Here is a 20639-nt window from a genome sequence, read left to right as displayed (position 1 = left end):
GTAGTGAGAAAATCTGTCCTCAAGTGTACTACAGTCATACCTCTTGTTACGTTTGCTTCATAATACGCTTTTTCAGGTTGTGTCCCACGGCGACCCAGAAGTACCAGAAAGGGTTACTTCCGGGTTTTGCCACTCGCGCATGCGCACAAAATGACATCACACGCATGTGCAGAAGCGGAGAATCACGACCCGCGCGTGAGCAGATGCGGGTTGTGTTCCTTTCAGATTGTGAACGGGGCTCTGGAAAGGATCTCGTTCGCAACCAGAGGTACCACTGTAATCAGAATTCACAGTTACATCATACATCATGGTGCTTTTCACAATTAGGAACACAAAATGCAAAATTACATGCTTGCTCTGTTTCAGGCACTTTCAAGATAATCGTTTATTTACTGTAGGTAAAAAGCTAGTATACAGATTGGGGATCCCTTTAAATTTCAACTACAGTTAAACGCCATCTAGTAATTTCTGCTTTCAATGTTAACCAAAAATTTCTACATACCTGCTCCACTATTAGTGTGTTCTGTTATTCAAAACAAAAAGGTCAGTCTTTTATTTGTTCAATGCATAATATTTACATTGTGAATGGAGCTAGAACAAGCAATGGTAAAGAGGTAATAAACTTTAAAAAGCCAGTTTATATATTTTACAATAATGTGCTAATCAGCATAATTGTATATAAAAATTAAAACATAGTAGAGCTTCCTACTACAGAAGTCGTAATTGGTTGAACTGTAGTAATTACCTGCTAACAATTTACATGCAACACTTGTTAAGATTGACAACTGATTTTTTGTTTAAGTGTTAAGTTGATTAATGGCATGAGACACAATTTTAACTTGTGTACAAACAGAAATTGAAGTCTGCAACCAAGAACTGTACTCATCACAAGCCTCTTCCAAAAAAAGGGGAGGGGAATGATAAAATGTTCTCATCATACAACAAATGTTATAAAGGCAACATACAAGAAGAATGTACCTGGATGGCACAAACTCCATAGAAGGAAAGGTCAGGCACGCACACATGCACACCTTTTTTTAATAGGAGGCCCATCTTTCCACCAAGAGGCAGTGGCTGAAAGCAAATGATAGAAAGCCAGATGCACAACTAATTCAAATTTGGAAATTTACTAAAATGTGCTTGAGTGTTAATATACAATTCTATATACAGACCACGCTGGAATGTATCCCACCCCTTTGCAAAAACAACCAGACTTTTTGATACTAGCCTTAGGATTCAGTTATTTTTAAAGTAAACAAACAAAAACTCAATAAAGAGTTACATGAACAGCAAAATGCACGAGATGGCTGAACTATTTATTGAGTCGATCTGGGGATATTTCTGCTTTAGAAATTGTTTGAGCACTTCCCACATGTATGTCTAGGAAGAAAAGGGGCAATCTACTAGGTTTTGTTGTGGCACCAATCACCACTCCATTTCAGCAGGATTCTGTGTGAGGTTCCAAAATAACCCTCAGTGATTTAACGGAACCTGTTCAACTGCACTCCAAAAGGCTCACTTCGGGCGATTCCAACATGCCTTTGTGATTTTAGCCAAGGATAATATGCTGCACTTCGCTGAGGCAGATGATACAGTTGGATCAACTTGAAACCAGATGCTTGATTCCCTCCTGGAAGTGCTTTCTGCATGAAACATCCCAGTGGAAGAAAGGGGGGTTCAATAAAAACCCAGACACAGTAACTTAGATCTGATACGAAACAGAATGTCAATGTGGCCGTCAAGCATGTTGAAGAGCAGGAAGCTCTCTTGAACCAGCGGAATCCTGTAGTAGACACACACACACACATACGGAGAAACAGAACACACCACCTACCGTTCCCATGAACTAAAGCTTGAACAAGAGCTGATTTTCATCATATGAAGAGAGGTACAAGATGACAGAAAACATGAATCGTCAATAGAAGATAAACTGATTGACATGAAATGGGGAAAAGAACACTTGAGCAGTCTGATTGCAGTTATTTTGTGAAGGCTGCTACTACAGCCCACAGGACCTCATTTGTGTTGGCCTTCATACATTCGACTTCAGGGTCTAAATCCAGGAGCTGCCGCACTCTCTTTGTGGCTAGGTCATACTGCTCATCCAAAAGGGGGGCAAAAGCGTTCTCAAGGACATCTGATGCATGGGCTAAGTAAATGAGAGCCAGCAAGCGCTTGTCCATGCGGTGGGGGTCATTCACCCATCTGTCAAGAACAGCTTCTTGAACTTTCTTGATGAGGCGCTGCTTAATGTTGTTGTTGGTGAGAGGGTGTGTGGTCATGTCAAAGAGGAGAAAGTTCTGTTTCTCTGTAGTCAAAACCCCCTTTTCCACCAGGTTTTTGGCTAATCGTTCACGTACGTTTCGTAACTGGTAGTGCAATTTTAATGGATTCCATGTCTCACCTAAAATAAGGCAAAAGAACAAACAAGCCCCTGAATGTTTTGCTGGTATTCTGTTGGTTAGCAAGGGTAAATGAGACAAAACAGGACACATTAACACAGCAACAGAGGCAAAGATGCAGTATTAATTGTCACGTTAGGTAGAGAAAGAATGCTTCACTTACTGACCAGCTGCTAAGATGATCCACAGAGCAGCTTGCAAATAATACTTTGGATGAGGAGTTCCATGCTTCTAAACTAGCTAACAAGGAATGACTCCCTAAACTATTCCCCAAATAAACCTCAAAAGTTTCCTGGGGGATGAAATAATTTCCCCTGAAGTTTGTCACCTATTCTAATGTCAAGAAAAACTTTCTGCACAAGGCAGTCAATTTGTACCATGTCTGCTTACAGTGAGCTGTGTTGAGACAAATATGGTGACCATCTAAAGGGGGGGGGAGGGAATCAAAGCTACTTTTTGGAATATTCACCAAATATTTAAAAAGCTTTATTATGAAGGTTGAAGAAAACTGTGAAGGGCAGTTGCCTGTTTATCAAAACTAGAATCAAAAACAAAATGGAAAACAACAGTCTCCTAATATTCGAAATACTTGCTAGCTTCTGAAATAAACTGGTATCTGTCTTATCGGAGTTCATTGAGGATAGAATCTTCATTTCAATTAAACTCTGAAGCTTATTCTATGCATGTTTCTGAAGTGTATGGGGTGTTAAGGGATGGCTAATACACACCACGCTCCTTTTGGGGCAGTTTGTCTACCTCTGCTTCCCATCCCGTACTCCGCTCTCAACCTCCTAGAAGTTGACAGCATGCAACAGTGGCCACACCCCGGGAAACAGCTTTGACCGGCCAGCTAAACCAGGTCAAGGTAGTCAATGGGTCTCAAACCCTTGGTGAGCTAGGGACTTCCCCTGCATGCGAAGATATGCTTCAACAGATTGAACAGATGAGACCAACAGTGGGTCCAACAGTCAAGAAGGCAGTAGGGCTGGGCAATATCTGATGAAAACACCACAATATATCACCAGCTAATTATAACAATATTTCGATATATCACAATACATATCTACAGCGGCGTACATATCTACAGTGGCAGAGGTCCCGCCGTACCTCCCCGCAGCGGTGGAGGGTGCGCTGCGCTTCCCTGCAGCAGCAGAGGGCCTTGCCACACTTCCCTGCAGTGACAGAGGGTCCCGCCGTACCTCCCCCATGGTGGCGGAAGGTGCGTCACACTTCCCAGCAGCAGCCAAGGGCCTTGACAAGGGTCCCTGTGGTGGTGGAGGGTGAGAGCAAAGCTGGAGACACCATGCCTGCAAATTTTTTGCAGAGTACCTGTAAAGTATCCTTCAGCTGTAAAGTATCCTACCCCCCTGGAAAGCTGTTCCTTTTGTTCCCTGGGTATATAGTTTTGTTGAAACACTTATCACAATGTTATTTTAAAACTGGTATTCAATGGTATGGCGATTTATTGCACAGCCCTAAAAGGCATTTACTGCACATGCTGTAGAGGGAACTAAGGAACAGATGGGGCTGGGAGAAGGAGAACTCTCGATCCTAAACCTTCACTGTCTTGCAACTACACTCATTCATGAAAAGGGCTTCAGAAGTAAACCCCAAAGAAAAATCCGTACTTGCTGCCTTGCGGGATGTCTTCAAGAGAAGAAAAGGCTACAAAATAAACCCTTTAACAAATCTGGAGTGAGTCCCTAAGACAGTTGGGGGTGCCTTGCGTGCTCCCTTCCAGCAACTTCCGCAGTCAAGCTGGTGCCAAACATATTGCTCTGCTTTCCTTTGGACCACATCAGCAAGGGCAAGAGAGAGTCTTGCCATCTGGGGAGCTCCATACACATTGCCCAGGCTTGTGTCCTGGAGAAGTTATTTTGGTACTGCTAATGCAACAGAAACAATGCAGGAGGCAGCAGTTATGAGTTACCAATCTCTGCACCCACAACAGGTGCTGTGATTCTCCAATGGTTTGTGTTCACCCCCAGAGGCACACTCCATTGTCTATCGAGGAAAAAAGGGTGTCAACAATAAAATTTCCTTTCTATTAAGTGACACTACCTGCACCTGCTAAAAGAGACACTATAGATAAAGTCACTGACCAAATTAAAACCTCCAACCAAATTAGTCTCATGAACAAAACATTTCTAAAATGCCCCCCAATATACTGTGTGCTATAAGAGAAGGCATAGGGCATGCATTAGCTCAAGTTGTTGTGAACCCGAAGACAAGCAATGAAGCATATTTGCTCCAGCAAAAATAAAGTGAACATTTAAAATAGATTTTTTAAAATCCATTTTGATTTTCCACAGTAGCTTGGCGACACCTTGTGACCAAACCTCCTAACTACAAGGAACTCTGAATAAGCAATTCAGACAACTATTTTGCGTTCAGAAATTGTAACTCTTCAGAGATTTGTGTAAATGTTTTACAGGACTCACTTTCTTATGATATGCAGAAGCGATGGTACATAAAGCTATCAGGATATTTTATCAAATATCAATCATATTAGTTTGCTTTAAGACTGAACACGTTTAGCCAACATGTCACCCGTTAGCAGTACCAGCACCCTGTGGAATATGAGGGGTGGTGACATGCTGAGAAGACTTTCTCTGTGATGGAATGTCTCCCCCGCCAGCTGCTCCTGTATGAGGTATAGTGCAGAATGCTTTCTGTCAGCTGGTTAAAGCATACCTCTGCCTTTGGGGATGATGGACTGAGATTAAGTGAATGTTGTCCTTTCTGCTGTACTCTTAGTGCTGTTACAGTTTTAATTAAAGATCTTTTATATTGTAATATTTTTTTTGTAACCCATTCTGGGATCGTTGGCAAATGATGGGCTATAAATAAATAAAAAACATTCTGGAAAAGCAGAATTCATTATGAAAGGCCATTATTGCCCACTGGCAAGTACCAGTCCCACCCTGAGGCTGAAGTCTGCTGACGTTGCTGGCCCAAGAGGGTCAAACCATGTCAGAAAGCAGGTGGACTTTGAAAAGGAAACCAACCCAAGAAGTTGCTGCCAGCGTGCAGATGCTAGGAAGGAACCACATGCAACAAGTTTAGTTCTTATCAAGGCGGTAAGCCCATACCTGGTCTGTACCACTTCAGACTGCGGGTATGGCTACTATATGCCTATACATAAATCAATCCCTGCTCACAGAAAAATAGCATGTCAGGGAGAAGACTGGGCTAGAATCCTTCCACCTGATATTCTACATTTATACATGGAGGGGATTGCAGGGAGAACATTCAATCATGAGATCCCTAACCCCTGTCTAAAGTGGTACAGACAAAAATTTATTTATTCTTTGAGTGAGAACTTCAGTGGGAATTTGGGTGACATTTGCAGAAATGCTTCTAACATAATGATTTGGGGGTTTGTAACACACAAAGGAATGCAAGTATGGAAATATGATTCAAAATTCTGCACAAAGGCATTGCAGGTTTTAAAACTAAAAGCACAACACACCCACAGAGTACATTTGGAAATGTATAGAGCCTAGTGTTCAGTAGAAACCACCAGGGAACTGCAAATGGTTTCCAGGAGTCAGGGGCAGGGGACCTCGTACCGATCCCTGCCTCTCTTTTTGTTCCCAGGCAGCTTCTCTGCTCCACCCCCACCCCAAATTCCCACACAAACATCAGTGCCTCATCTTCTTTTCTGGCTCTCTTCCATTCACATCTCCAAATACTCTAATTTTGGAACCAGAATTGTGCAAAGTGCATAAAAATAGGGTTTTCCCCTAAGTGCTTACAAGCATTCTCTCACTGATCTCAACTAAACTATTTTGCTAGTATCATTGACAATTGTATTAACCCCATTTTATGGATGGAAGGGCGGAGGAAGCAAATTATTTACAAATTACCTTCTGCATATATATCTCAAGATGATATACAAAATAAAATAAAAGTACCTATAACAGTTAAAACCAGACAAAATACCGTATTTTTTCATCTATAAGACGCCCCCCATGTATAAGATGCCCCCTATTTTGGGGGACTCAGATTTAAGAAAATGGGAGGAGATTGCCCAGAGTATAAGACACCCCCTAATTTTTGACAGTATTGTTTAGGGGGGAAAACCTAGTCTTATACACAGAAAAATACAGTAACTGCTAGACAACAGTATGACTGAATTCATATTTCAACAAGAGGCTCATTCAGCACTCACCTCTCTGAATGACTATTACAATGTCAGCTGCACTGCTAAAACTACCTAATTTAAGAAATGAACTTCAAGAACAGAATCTGATTTTCTTGAAAACCGTAAACATTGCCTCTGCCAGAAAAGCTCCAGGTTTCTCTCATTTTCATTAGTCTCTCTGTTCTTCCTCTCTACTGCTGAACAGCCAAAGCAGGAGGGAACACAGGAATGTGTCTCTGAGATTTAAATATGCAATCCTAAACTCATTCACCAGGGAGTAAGCCCCACTGAATTCACTGGAACTAACTTGACTACATGAACATTACTACTAATCAACATGCTGCAGAAATAGGATATTTAATGAAGATGGAAGAATATTAGTATAAAAAGAACAAAGAGTGGGAAATAAGAGCCAAGTACATACATACCGTGATCTAGGTAGTCAAAATACAAAAGGCGCAGTTCACCTGACTAAACCTGTGTGTTAAGATTTCATGAAGTAATTAACACTGACCAAATCTCCCACACCCTCCCACTGCTGAATCTAAACCTGGTGATCCTGTATGCTGCTAAACAGCTTAATTCTACTCCAGAGATAGCAAGAGCATTAACTATTTCCTTCCACCATTCCAACACTGCCATCCCCAAATTTATTTGACAGAACACTGGTGTTTAAATTTGATCTTCACAGCATCCAAAGTTGTTACTCATAATTTGGACAGAAGTCATCACTTGATAAGGAACTTATCAAGCCCTATGCTTGAAAACTCGCTCCTTAAAACCAGTGATGCATGGCAGCCCAAAAGTTTGTTAAACATTAAAAAATGTTAATTTCCAAAGATTTATCTTACCACTAAGCAGCTCTATCCAGTTCTGCACTGTTTCAGGAGGCTGTGTCTCCTTAATGTGCTTCAGAGCTTCATCAAGTAGAACATCCCCTGTAGGAGCATCTGATTTGCAGATCACCTGATAGGAAATATAAGAGTTCACTCCATCACCTCAAACTTTTGCTTTTAACTTTTTAAGCACCAAGTGGAGAAAAATGTGTCTCAGTACTACTTTTTATATCTTGAGGCTCAGTGTTGGAATATTCCCACTTCTTGAACCGATGTCATTGCTTTTCGGAAACCAAACCAAGTATCTTGCTTTTGAAAAGGAAAACGTCTGAATCCATGGGAAGGCAATGCTCCATATATACCACCCAATTCAAGTCAACCAAGAAATAAAAGTCCCAAACCATTCCCTCTAGGTACATTAGCATCCTTTTTTATTTAGACAAATAGTTACTTCATGAAGAACACATTATATTAATAGCATACTACTTTCTGTTGCAACCTGAAACCACAGCATACAGGGCATATGGAGTCACATTTACCTCAAAAAATGCCCAGAAAAAATAAATACAGAGAGATAAGAGAGCTCTCCAATTTAAGCACTAGAACTTCCAAAGCTGCTGCAGAGGGAAAAACAGTGCCAATGGAGAGACATAAGAGAGCTACACACAATATCCAGGCAACAAATGAAAAATCAACCAAATAGAGTCATTATATTTTTACTGTTATTTTTATTCATAATTAGAATGCTCTGAGCTAGGATTATCAACCTGTATAAGTTACCAGTTGTCACCCTTTTTCACCATAATGTTCTAGTTCCCTAAAAGGCTGTAGGTGATGCAGATATGAACCCATATCACCTCCCTTGACAGGAGAAAAATAATAATCTCCCTGCCACCCTAAAGTCCCTTGCATATGGACAACAGACAAAGTTATGGAGATTTGTCTGGAATGTCTTCTGTTCCCTGGCCCCCTGTACATAATACTTAAGAGAGGCCAATCTGTCAATAAACAATAATCCATTCCTAAGCATACGCTTTGTGGTCATAGAGATAATTAGCATGCTTCTCAGAAGCAATAATTCCAATAAAAGCCACATTAAATGTCTGTTAAAAATTTTTTGATGGTGAAATAATTCCTTTAACAGATATTTTATTTGACAACAATCAAGCTCACTATAAATTTATATTATGGAGGATAGCAACAAGAAATGCCAAAATACTAAATTTAATAGACGTCATTATTTGGCGCCTAGAAATGCTAATTCTCTCATTAGATCTGTGCTCTCACTGCTTGAGCTCCAATTCTTCTGGGAAGCCAATATTAAGGCCTGGCTAATGAATGTTTATTAAGTCCTTCACAACACTGAGGGAAATTTATACCATCAGATGGAAGAACACATCAGCCAGAATGCATAGAATAAAAGCCAGTCAGAGGTTCAATAGAAACTTGGTTTCTAAAGAATGGCCTAAGCATAAAACATAGGAGGATAATCCAACTAAAACATGCTCAGTGCAGAACCACTGAAATCAGTGAAAGTTAATTGTCCATTGATTTCATCGGCGTATGACTAACATTGGATGCCACCCAAACTCTTGTAGTACCAGCTTTAATATATCTAGATACATATTATTTATTTGGTATATGTGGTTCAATAATATGCACTTTGCTACTATGTATGAGGAACTCCACTGATTAGCACAAAATTAAAATATGATGGCCGAAGCTTTTTAAAAGCATAATACATCATTTTAAGCAAATGTCTTCTTCATGGTGACCCCAATTTAGTACAAGGTTACGGCATGTTAGTACTTATTTTGGAAAAAGCTTTCAGTACCTACAAACAATAAAATATCATTTGGAAACCAAACAAGGAGATTATACAGACAAACACACATACCCCCATTTACATGGGGGTTATGTTCTGAGGCACCACATGCATATGTGATATTGCGTATAATTGAGGCACCCATTGGAAAAGCCTGCAAACACCCTCTAAACCTCTGAAAACCCTGGAAAAACCCTTAAAAAAACCAGCACATGGCTGGCGACATTGGCAGCTGCAGGTGTGCTGGCAGATGATGCTGCCCAGATCTCCTTCTCCCAGATCTTGATGGCATGGATGCTGGACACATTCCTACACATTCCTGCCAAACTTGTATGCCACAGCACACACACCCATGCCTTCTTGCAAACAGTCCAGCACTTTCAGTTTCTGCTCTAGTGTGAAACCAGTCGCTGCTTCTTGGGTTTTGGGTTTGTCAGCACCTAAGGAAGATGATGATGCCTCAAAACACCTCTCCCCAAAAGCTCAAAAAAATCCTGACTTAAAAAAGCTCCCCCCAAAACCCACAAAAGATCTATTTAAAAAAACAACAACCCTCAAATACATTCACCAGACACTCCTCCTCCCAAAACTCCTACAAAGTACGTGACAATTGCTCTCTCACAACCTCCTTCCTTAAACTCCAACTCACCACAATTATGGCCAATAAATAATGTAGCTTTTAGGTCTGACTCTTCTTAAAATCACCTATGTAAAATATTCTAGAAATAGTCAAGCAAGCTATTATATAACCTTGGTATTTCAAGGAACATTCCTGCATTTCTGGCACACCAAAGAATCTTGGAAGCTCTATGGGGAAGGGAACAGATCCATTTCAAGATAATCATAACTAAATGCAGCTGAACATAAGCAATAACTGTCTACTTACACAAAGACGCAATTCTTAACAGCGAGGTAGTGTGGAAACCTTTCAAAACATGCTTTTTAAAAAAGGTGAGCAAAAGATAATATTGACAGGGCAGACTGCGCATACAACAGCATTTTTTCATCACAAGATCTCCTTAGAATAAATAAATTGCCTTCACATAATGCCAACAAAATCAACCGCAAAGAGCAACATAGACTGATTCATCTCCATAGTAGGCCCTGGATTCAGCAAACTGCATAAGCACTACATGTTTAATATTAGATATGTGGCTTAAGGAACTTAAAATTGATTAGATACAAGTGTTCTTGTCATCTCTTTACAAATACTGAAATGAGTATGTAAAAGGCTTGGTACAGTTTGAAGAATTGTATGGGATATAATTTTTAAGACCTACATGTCATTTTACCCTCCGATTCTTACCTTTCTAGTTAACAAACTTTTGCGTCTCATTCCAAATGCCTCCAGCTGAAGACGCCCTCTCAGTGCTAATTCAATTAACATGCAGCCACGCAGCCCAGAGGAAATGCAGTCATTCCAAAATGATGTATAACCCTGATGGGAAAGAAGTCTCTGTAAGTTTTCTTTTATCCATGTAAAAATAAATAATATTCATTATAACACTTTCAGACAAAAAGAAAAAGAAATCTGCCCTCTTGAGATGCTCCAAAATAGCTAAAGAATTTAAGAATGAACTAAATACTGAAGAACATATCCAAGCTTTCCTCCCTCTTTTTTGACTTCTAAAGTACAGTGATAAAAGCTTTCTAACAAGCTTTCATGAAATGTGATTCATCTTTACAGAGATTTTGAACTTTACTCCAAAATGTTAAAATATTGATTTCTTTCAATTTAGGCAGTCTAGTTTGAATGAAGTGGGTCTATTTTTCTAAGAGCAGGAAAACACTTTTATTTTCAGTTCGCATGTAATTCCAAGTCAAACCATGGCTTAGCCTTGTGAAGCGTGGCAGTAGGAGTGTAGCAGCTGAAAGCTTTGTTCCGAGAATCCATACTTTTGTTTCTTTGTGCTAAGTCATGGTTTGTGCTAAGTCATGGTTTGGCTGAGAGTTACATGTGACCTGGACCAGACATCTCAAAATATACTTGTTTCAAATGGTTCATTTTACCAGGCTTAGGATTATGCATTGCAGGGGGTTGGACTAGATGACCCTTGGGGACCCTTCCTACTCTACAATTCTATGGTAAATAGTTGCAGGAATCACAAGTTCAGTAAAAACAAAGAAGCTTCGAAACAGGTATACTTCTTGCTTCACAAGAATTTGCGGTTAAAGCCACAAAACTTCACATGCTGAAATACTTTATTCTGGTTGAAGGAAATTTAAACCAATAAAATAAACACTATCAAACTAGCTCTAACATTATCCTTACAATGCTGGCCAAGGAATTTTTAACACATCTTTTCCTCTTTCCACAAAATAACATTTTATCATTTCAAAATGCCTGCTTTTCAAACCAAAACATTAAAATACTCTGGAAGCAGTGTCTGTACACCTTCAAATATGCTGTCAAAATAAAAGAGAATTTTCCCAACATATTGTAGATGTGAAAGTTTTTGAATTTCACTGGGGCTGTTCAGTACCCTTGACTGCCTTTTTTGTGAATGGAATGTGTTCTTGAATTGTGATGCCTCTTGATTGTCTGAATGGTGGGTGGGTGTAAAAACCGACTTTTGTATGGCTGGAATGTATGTAGCCTACTGGACAAAGCTAAGAGCCACACCTATGCTTCATTCAACTTTGCCTCTAACCCAGCCATCCCACTCCAAATTTACCTTGTAGTCCAAAGAAAGATTTTGCAAACTATTGTGGTTTTGAAAATGTTTATTATTTTATTATTTACAAATTCAGTCTGCCTGCTAGGTTATTTTTTATTGATGATAGGTACAGCGCAGCATCCTCAGGCAGCAAGCACAGCATAAATTTCTAATTAAAACAAAAAGATGAATCTTTTACCTAAATCCACAGGTACAACAAACCTCTATGCTCAATTAAGACTCTGCACATCTGACTCTAAATTAAGATAGGTCAGAAAGCTCTATGTTGGAAGTTTAAAAAAAAGAATTATGTTTATACATAAAGTATAGGCAATCATAATGACAAGAACTCAAGTATTAATGCAAAGTTCCTGTTAAGTCACAGTAGAATCCAACGTAGTGCTAAGACAATTATCTCATCAATGTAAGGATTTCTGCTTGTGCAACTACCCCACGTGCTCCCCAAATCTGTTCAGGGGGCTCCTCTAACCCTCCACAGAAGAGGTGCAAAGGGAGATGTATTTCCTACTGATTTTACAATACAAAACTGCAGTGTGAACTGAGAGGCATATACTTGTACAAGCTCCGCAAATTTTGGAATATGTTCCCTGGGAGAACAGCTGAGAGGCTATCAGATGTTGTGGACCACCACTTTCACCAACACAGAGAGAGGTCTGCAGGCAGTGTTCAAAACTCCCATTGTTTTAGGTGCATTTTTAGACAGACAATTTCATTAGTGAGAGCAGTTTCTGAGCTCTGGGAGCAGTACTGCACCTAAGATTTCAGATTAAAACTGCAGTGTGGAAGGAAAGGAGGACCTTTTTCTGCCTCCCCACTTCCAGCTACTCTCTGAAGACTGGAGAAGAGGCCCCCTTAAGAATATTATGGGGGTGGGCAGGGGACATACTAGACCATGTGAAAAATGAACTTATTTTAGCTGCAGTTCATTCATTTCAGATTTGTATTCTTGTTATGAAAAAAGTGTGCCTATATATTCTGTTGTTGTGCCCATAACCTAGGTTTAAGGTGCCATTTAGCTCCTAGCTTTCATGTCTCTGTTTCTGACACGGTCTGCAGGCACTCTGCCAGGTCTGCCACTGTCACTATAAAGCAGTGCTGCACAGACACTGACCTCAAAATGGGGCATTCCAGTGTGCAGTGCCAGGGAAGGCCTTGGATCCACTGAATCCAAAGTCCCCTCATTGCCCAGACACAACCCTGGAGCTGCTTATCTCTCTCACTAAAGTCAATGGTGGAGCAGGAAGGGGAATTTTTAAAGCACCATGACAGGGGGTGGAATCCATCCTCCATCTTTTGCCCTGACTGGCATGAGCTATCAGGGCGGCTTAGGAAGTGGTGGCTTCTTTGCCACAGAATCTTCTCACCACATTAGGACTGTCTTAACTAGGAGAATTCAGTATGTTAGGAATGAAATCGCAACCAGCAGAATTACATGAACTGCAAAATTAGCTGCCTGCATCGTAGTCTTAATTTTCATGAAGACAACCTAAAAATGATGAGAAAGGAAATGTCATAGCCCAGGAAGCAAGCAAAATAAAAGTGAATCTTAATCTGAGGAACAAACAGCCACCAACTCAAATATTCAGTTTAAATACTTCTGTTTGTTGGAGGAACTTTTGAGCTATCACTGAGTGACCACTTCATAATTATATGTATGCCATCATGAGTTTCATGGTGGAAGAAAGTTGAGATATAATGTAAGAAAATAAATATAAATATTTAAACAGCACACTAAATTAACAGCGTACTTTGGTTTTGTTTATTAAATGTAGGACAATGCATGCACTAAGGCTACAACCTGATGCACTTACTGGGAATAAAGCCGCACTGAGCTCACTGGAGTTCATTTTTGCCATAAATGCCTGGTTCACACAACACACTAACCCAAACCATTACTTAGCACAAACATGCAAGCGCTCAGGCTTCCAGGAAGGATAACACAGATGCTTTGCTTCTCACCAATTGTTTTGCCGCTGTACTCTGCTAAGTTACAGTATAGTTTAGTGCGTCATCCGAACCTGGGTTTGTGGTTTAGCTCTCTTGACTTACCATGAGTCATAAACTAAGAACACACTTTGATTACACAGCTACACAGCTTCATTAGCAAAATAAGGCAAATATAAATTATGGAAGCAAAGTGTATCTGAGTAACAAGTTGAAGAACAACTTTCAAGCTCCCAACTTGAGTCAAAACTGCACTAAAATTATTCAAATACTAAAACTTCTCTCTCACTCACACACACACAATCATGATTTTTCTTCCCTCAGGCCTCCCACTGTCATATCTATTCAGCACTTTGCTGTGAAAATAATACCCCTCTTCCCTCACTCTGAGATGCAATTCCTCTTCTCCACTGGCTTCCTGTCCAACAGATGCTTTACAAGCTCCTTCAAAACCCTTCATGCCCCCACTCTGCCCATCCTTATCTCTCTGTGTTTATTTCCCAACACATCCCTGCCTGTGACCTTCGCTCACCGAGATCCACCTCCCTCAGCATCCAAAGGTCTCCTGCTCCCTGAAATGACTCTGTCCAGTTTTCTTTGCTGCCTCTTGTCTCAAACTGCCTTCCAGAAAGAATGTCTCTGTGCAGCCACCTTTATCTCCTTTAAATCCTTCCCCAAAACTCATCATTTCTAGGAAGCCTTTAGATAAGCGCATTAAGATCAACAATGAAACTCAGTTTTTGCTATGACCTGATGCTTATTGGTATGTGGCAACACAGAGGTAAACATTTTCACTTCAGGCACCAGTATTGTAGAATGAGCTCCCTGCTGAAAAACAAAAGGCCCCATCAGTATTGGCATTCCACAGAGTACTGAAGACACACTTGTTTAAACAAGCATTCCCCTGATCTCCTTACTTGAACCTCCAGCTTTAACTGTTTTAATTTTTGTTTTAACTCTTTAAAGGACTTATTTTAGTGTACATTTAAATTAAGGGTGTTTATTTTACTGTTTTGATAAAGATATTTTATTGTGTATTTTATTTATGTGTACAGGTATTTTTTGCAATTAATTTTATACTTGTAATCTGCCTAGAAGCCACTTTGACAATTAAGTAATATATAATTCATCATGGTCACACACACCCTTGCCCCAGTCCTGGATGCCCTACTATAACTAAGCCAAAGCATGTATAACTAAAGTAATCATATATTATTCCACTATTGTATCCTGTCTATACTTCCTGTAATAAGCCCCTTGGGGTAAGGAAGGACCTGTCACAATTATTTTGTATGCATACAGATAGCACTACAAATAATAAGTTAGAAACCCCCACCCCCCTGCAATATTGTAGCGTTTGTCCCTCTTTCAGCTGAAAGCAGTGTTATCTAAGAACCACCTTACTCTGAGGGAAGCGGATACAGTGGATCCATTCCGGAGCCCCGTTCACATCCTGAATGGAACGTAAGATGCGTCGGTGCGTGTCACATTTTGCTGCTTCCGCGCATGCGCTGACGTCATTTTGAGCGTGCGGCGAAACCCAGAAGTAACACGCTCCATTACTTCTGGGTTGCCGCAGAGCGCAATCCGAAAGTGCTCAACCTGAAGCACATTCAACCCAAGGTATGACTGTATCTAGTTTTCAGAAAGACACCCCCCAACTTGTTTTATCAATTTTATTAGTTTTAATCCAACACCTACAAATCTGGTGTTTGAAGAACACATTATCTGGATGCAAAGTAGTAGTACTCCTTCTGTCATCTTTGGAACAGTGTCCTTCTTACAAAAGTTGTGCTACTTTCCTCTCCAAAACAATTCTCTCCCCATACCATTATAACAAGAACAAGCAAAATATTTTGCTTTATATATTTTCACTGTTCATTCTTTTGACAATGGAAGCCGAATAACAAGTATAATAGCAAGAAGAGCAATGCAATTCTTTCATTAACTCTTTTGATGAGTCAATGAATTATGAGTCTATGAATCTGATCTGCAGATATATTTCTTGCTGGAAAGAGGAAAAACTGGTTCAGTCTTCATGGGGTCAGTGCAGACTAACACATGATAGCACATTACAATGACCAGGAGCTGCAAAAAGGTTTCCTCCTCCTGCTCAGCAGTAGAAGGAATTTATGGCTGTGACCTGTAAGGAAATATTTGCATTGCTAAGGGATGGCTGAGCTGTAACTTTTTGAATTCCAGGGAAATTCACCTCCACACCAAGTCTCTGTGTCTAAGGTTTTGTGTGCATTATTTATCATCAGCTTTGTTAAAGCTTTGCTTTCAAAAATAAACAAATTAAAGCATATATACAATCAAACCAGAAATGTAATAGTATCCTTGATGTTATAAAGGCATTTGTGTTATTCAAAAGTCAGTCAGTTTTACTTTTAATAGAGATACTAACAAAACAGAAGGCTTTTTTACTTTTACTTTGCTTTGACATTCCTTAGGGTTATTTTATTCCAGCAAGAAGGGGTTGCTTCTTGTCATTAATATACTGTTCACTATTGGTACAGCTGCAACATTTAGCCAAGTGTTAATGAACCAAAGGGTTCGTATGTGAGCAGCAGAAAAGAATTACATACCCTTCACTATGCATCTCTCATGCGCTCCAAAGAATGCCATCAGTTTCCTGCAAACTGTAAATTCACTTTCACTAGGATGAGGACCTGATGCCTACAAAGTGCCACAACTGGTGTGTCATTGTACCATCTTTTAAGAAATAATAGACTAGCAGTTCTTCAAAGATGATGGAAATTTTGCCTTCAAAAATCCCCATGGTGTTACTGGACTTTATCCAACAGAAATTATTATTACGAGCCTACAGAACATAAGTCAGACTGGGGACTGCGATATCCCACTGCTGAAGACGCAACTCATTGGAGATTATTTAGTTCATATAATTTGGAAGAGCTTCATTTCAATCACAATATGGCATGGGGGAGGCCTAAAGAATGTGCTTGGCTTAAGCTGTAGGTTTATCAATGTTTAGCTCATACAGCATTGGGCTATTTACCTATTATTTAGGCCATATATATTAGGAGTGAGGAGCTTAGGGCAGATGAAAGATGGTTAATAGAAGGTTGCCTCTTAGCTATGAAGCTTAAAGGGCTTAGTTCAGCAGAAGACCTACATATTGTCTCTATACCTCTTAAGTCTCACTTTTTAACACTCTCTCTCTGAACACACCCCTTTGTGGCTTCCCTCAATTACAAGAAATCTGAAAAAACAGAAGATTAATACATTGCATAAGACATTATAGAAACAAATAAAAATGAATCTCAAGGTGCTATGGGTGCCTTATATGAACTGTACACATATGCTTGCACTGTCAAAATAGTCTGCAAATAAGTAATAACTAATGACAATAAAGCTTGACTTTATATCGCAAAATAAGTACAGTATTTGTTCCAAAATTTGGAAGCAACCACAAAGGACTGACAACTATTATCTGAAATTCATCAGAACAAACAGTACTTTTGAGGACTGGACTACAATCATTATTGTTAACTGAAACTCAGAATACATCAACCAACCACAACAATCTTGCTTATTAGAGAAGTTTGCAATGGCTGGATCCAGTCATCGAATTATGCTTTGACAACTGGAAACGCCTCCTTAGCTTGCATATGCCTCCCTCCCACAGTTGAGATAAGCCAACCTAAAAACTCTAATCTAAACTCTAATGAGCCTGTAACATGTTTCTCAGTATAACCTAATAAAAACTACAGCAGAAACCCTCAAAAGCCTGGAGATGAAGTATAGAGTAATGTACAGCAGCCAAGCTACAAGTGAATGACTTTTCCAAAGATTAATGAACTCTGGGAAAGAGTGCATATGAGCATGATCCTTTATGTAAGCCCACGCAAATACACTGTGGGGTCAAAATAGAAGCCAACACCTATCATGAAAAGGGCAGTAAGTTTTATTCTACACAGGTTTACAAACTTTTCCTCTACTAGGTATCCTAAAGAGAGTATCTTGCTCAAGATAGTACTACACTCACTAATAAGCCTGTAGTATGTCAACCAACCCATTCTGCCTATCCAAGTTTGTTTCTTAAATGATGTAAAATGTTTAAGCATACCCTGTGAGTCATGTGTTTTTCTGCAAAAGAAGTACATTTTAACTTTGCAAAAGGTGTTTTTTTAAATTCCTAAATAGCCATATGAACAGCAGCTAGAACACTACAGTCATACCTCTTGTTACCTTTGGTTCAGGTTACGTTCTTTCAGGATACATCCTGTAGCGACCCAGAAGTAACGGAACAGGTTACTTCCGGGTTTCGCCGCCTGCGCATGTGCGGATGCTCAACATAACACCACGTGCATGCGCAGAAGTGGTGAATTGCAACCCGCGCGTGCACAGACGCAGCTTGCGTTCTGCTTCTGTTGTGAACGGGGTTCCAGAATGGATCCCGTTCGCAACCAGAGGTACCACTGTATAAGAAATTCTCAGGCGACTGTTATGGCCCAGTTGTTTGAATTTACTGAACTAGCAAGTAGGTGCTTAGAATGCAGCATACCGACTATGCCAGTACACGGTTCCTAAACATAAATGTTCAAAAAAACCAGCTATTAACAGTATTCCAGTCTGAGAAAGTCCAACTACATGGACCTCTGCTCTTAAGAAACTTGATGCCCCTAAGCCAACTTTTACTGAGGGGTTTCAATGCAACTTTGCCGTTTCTCCTGCCCCATTAAGCCCTTCTGTCAAATCCAAAAGCTTTTCACCAGAACGTCCTCCTCCAGTTTTCCTGACACCACCACCTTCCTTAACCCCTCTTTACATCTAATCTTAAAACCGTTAGCTGCCTCAGTTTCAGTCATACCTGATAAGTTATAGTGGAAACACTTAGCATAAAACTATGAGCACTCAACTAGAATGTCCCAGTACTTAAATTGGGTAGAAGGCGGTGGCTGATGCCCACTTTCAAATTCTATTCCATCTTCATATCCTGTTCTTCTCGCAAGATTCTTCTTCTTCTTCTTTATTTCTCATATCTGATTTATTGCCATATACAGTGGTACCTCGGGTTAAGTACTTAATTCGTTCTGGAGGTCCGTTCTTAACCTGAAACTGTTCTTAAGCTGAAGCACCACTTTAGCTAATGGGGCCTCCTGCTGCTGCCGCGCCGCCAGAGCACGATTTCTGTTCTCATCCTGAAGCAAAGTTCTTAACCTGAAGCACTATTTCTGGGTTAGTGGAGTATGTACCACTGAAGTGTATGTAACCCAAGGTACCACTGTACAGTATCGCAGTTTGAGAATTGGACTGAAAGCTGCAGTGGGAGGAAGGGGTTGCCTTGCAGACAACCTGGCATGCTGGGGAGTGTGTGTCTTATATTTCCCTGCCAGCTTTCTGGCATTTTTTTTTAAAAAAACTTCCATTCTGACACTTGTGTCTCGTTCGTTTTAATTTGTTTTTAGGGTGGCCCTGAAAGGCAGCATGCAAAGCCCTGGGCACAACCACTTTTGTTTGTGTGTGTCAAGAGACGCCCGCCTACCTTAACCCCTAATCGCATACACTACACTACACAACACAACACAACCAGCCAGCCAAGGAGCCCCTCAGACATCCACCAAACCCCGTAGCAACCTCCAGGCCCCTCGACCGACACCACCCCTCACTTTGGCCTCATAATCCCGCCCCCCCCCCCAGCCCCACATACACAAGGGCAACCCTGGGGGGGGGAGGCCTTTCATGTCCCCTCCTCACCTCACAGACACCCCACCCCACCCCACCTTCCCGGGCCCACCCCGCCACCTTCCCCCGCTCGCCAGGCTGCGGGCCCCGCACCTCTCGGTCCTTGAGGCCCAGCAGCAGCACTTCCTCCATGAGCGTGAGGCGCGTTTCCTTGGAGTCGCCCTTCTCGTCGTCGCCCTGCTCGTCCCGCCGGCCTTCTTCCTCCGCGCCTCCTCCGCCACCCCCGCCGCCGCCGCCCCCGGACGCCCGCTCTTTGTCGGCCGCGGCGGCGCTGCGAGAGGCCTCGGTCCGGCGCTGCACTAGGCCCGAGTTTCGCTGGGTCAGGGAAGTCATGGCGGCGGCGGGGGGCCCCGGGAGGACCCTGCTGGAAAGGCTGGGGCTGCGGCCTCCCTGCCGCTCTCTCCGCTTCCCCCACTCCGGGCGGGAGCTGGGGCGGCCCCAAGCGCTCAGGGAGGGGAAAGGGAGGGAAGGGAGCGGGGGAGAAGGAGCTGGGCCAGCCTGGCTCCCCCTGCGGCACCAGCGGCGGCGGCGGCGGCAGGAGCACCTTCTCCTCCAATATGGCGGCGCGGGCTGACGCGCCAGCAGCTATAGCGGCGGCGGAGGATGTGGCAGGAGGAGGAGGAGGAGGAGGAGGAGGAAGACTCTGGAGGCGCCGGAAAGAGAAAGATGGGGGGCGGGGGCGGAGAGGAAGTTAAGTTGGTCAGTCAGTCGGCTGCTCAGAGGCGGCGGAGGTAAACTCTGAGGTAAACTCTTCCCCCCGCTAGCCCTCAGGAAGGAGGAGCGTGTTTTTGTTTCTGTATCTTCTGTTGGAGTCGCTTTTTAAAACTTTTTTTTTATGGTGAGGAGTACCTTGTGAAGGAAAGCGAATATGCAGTATACTTTCTTTTTTTGGACGAACGTGAACACATACACACACATGCCCAGGACATTTTGGCACCTGAGGCAGACCCCAAAATGGCGCCCCCATTCCCTCACACCAGGTGAGGGAAGATCTGCATCAGGGGCCAGCAACCTTTTTCAGCCGTGGGCCGGTCCACCGTCCCTCAGACCACACGGTGGGCCGGACTATATTTTGAAGAAAAAAATGAACGAATTCCT

The 20639-nt window shown here is 41.6% G+C and overlaps 1 protein-coding gene across 1 annotated transcript; it reads right to left on the bottom strand.

Annotated features, from left to right (window-relative positions):
* Window positions 1-356: 356 nt before the first annotated feature.
* GOLPH3 (golgi phosphoprotein 3) lies at window positions 357-20079 on the bottom strand. The gene is made up of 4 exons (XM_081929979.1): window positions 19635-20079; window positions 10517-10648; window positions 7401-7515; window positions 357-2404 (listed from the first exon to the last, which is right to left on the bottom strand). The coding sequence occupies exons 1-4, from the start codon at window positions 19872-19874 to the stop codon at window positions 1980-1982; spliced, it is 912 nt and encodes a 303-aa protein (XP_081786105.1). The 5' UTR covers window positions 19875-20079; the 3' UTR covers window positions 357-1979.
* Window positions 20080-20639: the final 560 nt, after the last annotated feature.

This window comes from Podarcis melisellensis (genome assembly GCF_964234715.1).
Source record: "Podarcis melisellensis genome assembly, chromosome: 11".
NCBI classification, from domain to species: Eukaryota; Metazoa; Chordata; class Lepidosauria; order Squamata; family Lacertidae; genus Podarcis; species Podarcis melisellensis.
The sequence above is the reverse complement of the archived record's forward strand: the minus strand, read 5'-3'. Positions and strand labels throughout refer to the sequence as shown.